At 60.8% G+C, this 1063-nt stretch overlaps 1 protein-coding gene across 1 annotated transcript in view; it reads left to right on the top strand.

Annotated features, from left to right (window-relative positions):
* The window catches only part of VAC14 (Vac14 homolog (S. cerevisiae)), a gene marked incomplete at both ends in the record, with an annotated part of 56260 nt that extends 55224 nt beyond the window's left edge, over window positions 1-1036 (top strand). Inside the window, 2 exons of the mRNA XM_009706449.1 lie at window positions 2-100; window positions 957-1036. Of these exons, the coding sequence (XP_009704751.1) occupies window positions 2-100; window positions 957-1036 (179 nt within the window). The remainder of the gene's footprint in view (window position 1; window positions 101-956) is intronic.
* Window positions 1037-1063: the final 27 nt, after the last annotated feature.

Below are 1063 nucleotides of genomic sequence, written 5' to 3'. Positions count from 1 at the left end.
GCTGCCTGTACCGCTCCTGGTGTCACAACCCCGTCACGACCGTGTCCCTCTGCTTCCTTACCCAGAACTACAAACACGCCTACGACCTCATCCAGAAATTGTATCCTTTGGGGGTTTTCTGCGAGGCCGGTTCCCCGGGCTGGCCCCTGGTCCCTCTGTGGCCACCCAGGTCACCCTGCGGGCCAGCCCAGCCTCCTGCCTGCAGCCCATCATTACCAGGGCGATGTCCCTGCCGTGAGAGGGCAGGGCAGCCTGTGCTGGGTGCGCGCCAGCTCCCTTCCCCTTGTCTCATCCTTATTTTTCTGTGGTGTAAAAAGAGGAAAGCGGGTGTTGGCTGAGCTCTGACCTTCCCCTGCCCGGGAGGGGAGGCTCCTCAGCATCCTCTTCCTCCCAGGAAGATGAAGGCTTTGGCCTCCTGGCCTGATGAGGAACAGGCAGCGCCCAGCGCGGTGCGGGTCCCGGTGAGCTCACCGTCTGCCTGCAGCAGAATGATGATTGTCATGTGCCGGCAAACCCCAAGCCCCCCTAAGTAGCTCTCCACTCTGTGAAGCTTAATAACGAGCTCGGGTCCCCTTCCCGGTGCAGGCTGGCGTTTCATCTTAGGGAACGGGAGTGCTCAGCGTCACCTCCATGCCATCCCTACGGGCCAGGAGCGGGGTAAAAGCAAAGCGTCCTCCCTTGCACCGTCTTCCTGCCTGCTGTCTGGCTGGGCAAGCTGCCGGCTTTTTGGGTAGCCTGCCTTTTCCCCTATCCCTGCCTGCTTGTCCTGTTTCCTTCCATCATCCCTTGGCTGCCTTGCAGACCTTTCGACCCTGCCTCTTCGCTTCCCGCGGGAGCTGTGGATGCAGGGAGGATTTGGCAGAGCCGTCATCCACGCCGGGCATCACCCGGGTTGAGCCATCTGCTGTCACCGGGCCACCCTTTTCCAAGGTAACGTCCTTAACGGCCACATCCAGCGGGGATCTGGAGGTCACCGTGGATTTCCTCACCGAGGTGGACAAACTGGTACAGCTCATTGAGTGCCCCATATTCACGTGTAAGGAGGAAAACCCGCGTGGGGAAG

This window comes from Cariama cristata, unplaced genomic scaffold (genome assembly GCF_000690535.1).
Source record: "Cariama cristata isolate BGI_N322 unplaced genomic scaffold, ASM69053v1 scaffold3678, whole genome shotgun sequence".
Classification (NCBI taxonomy): Eukaryota; Metazoa; Chordata; class Aves; order Cariamiformes; family Cariamidae; genus Cariama; species Cariama cristata.
This window is presented reverse-complemented; position numbering and strand designations above follow the sequence as displayed.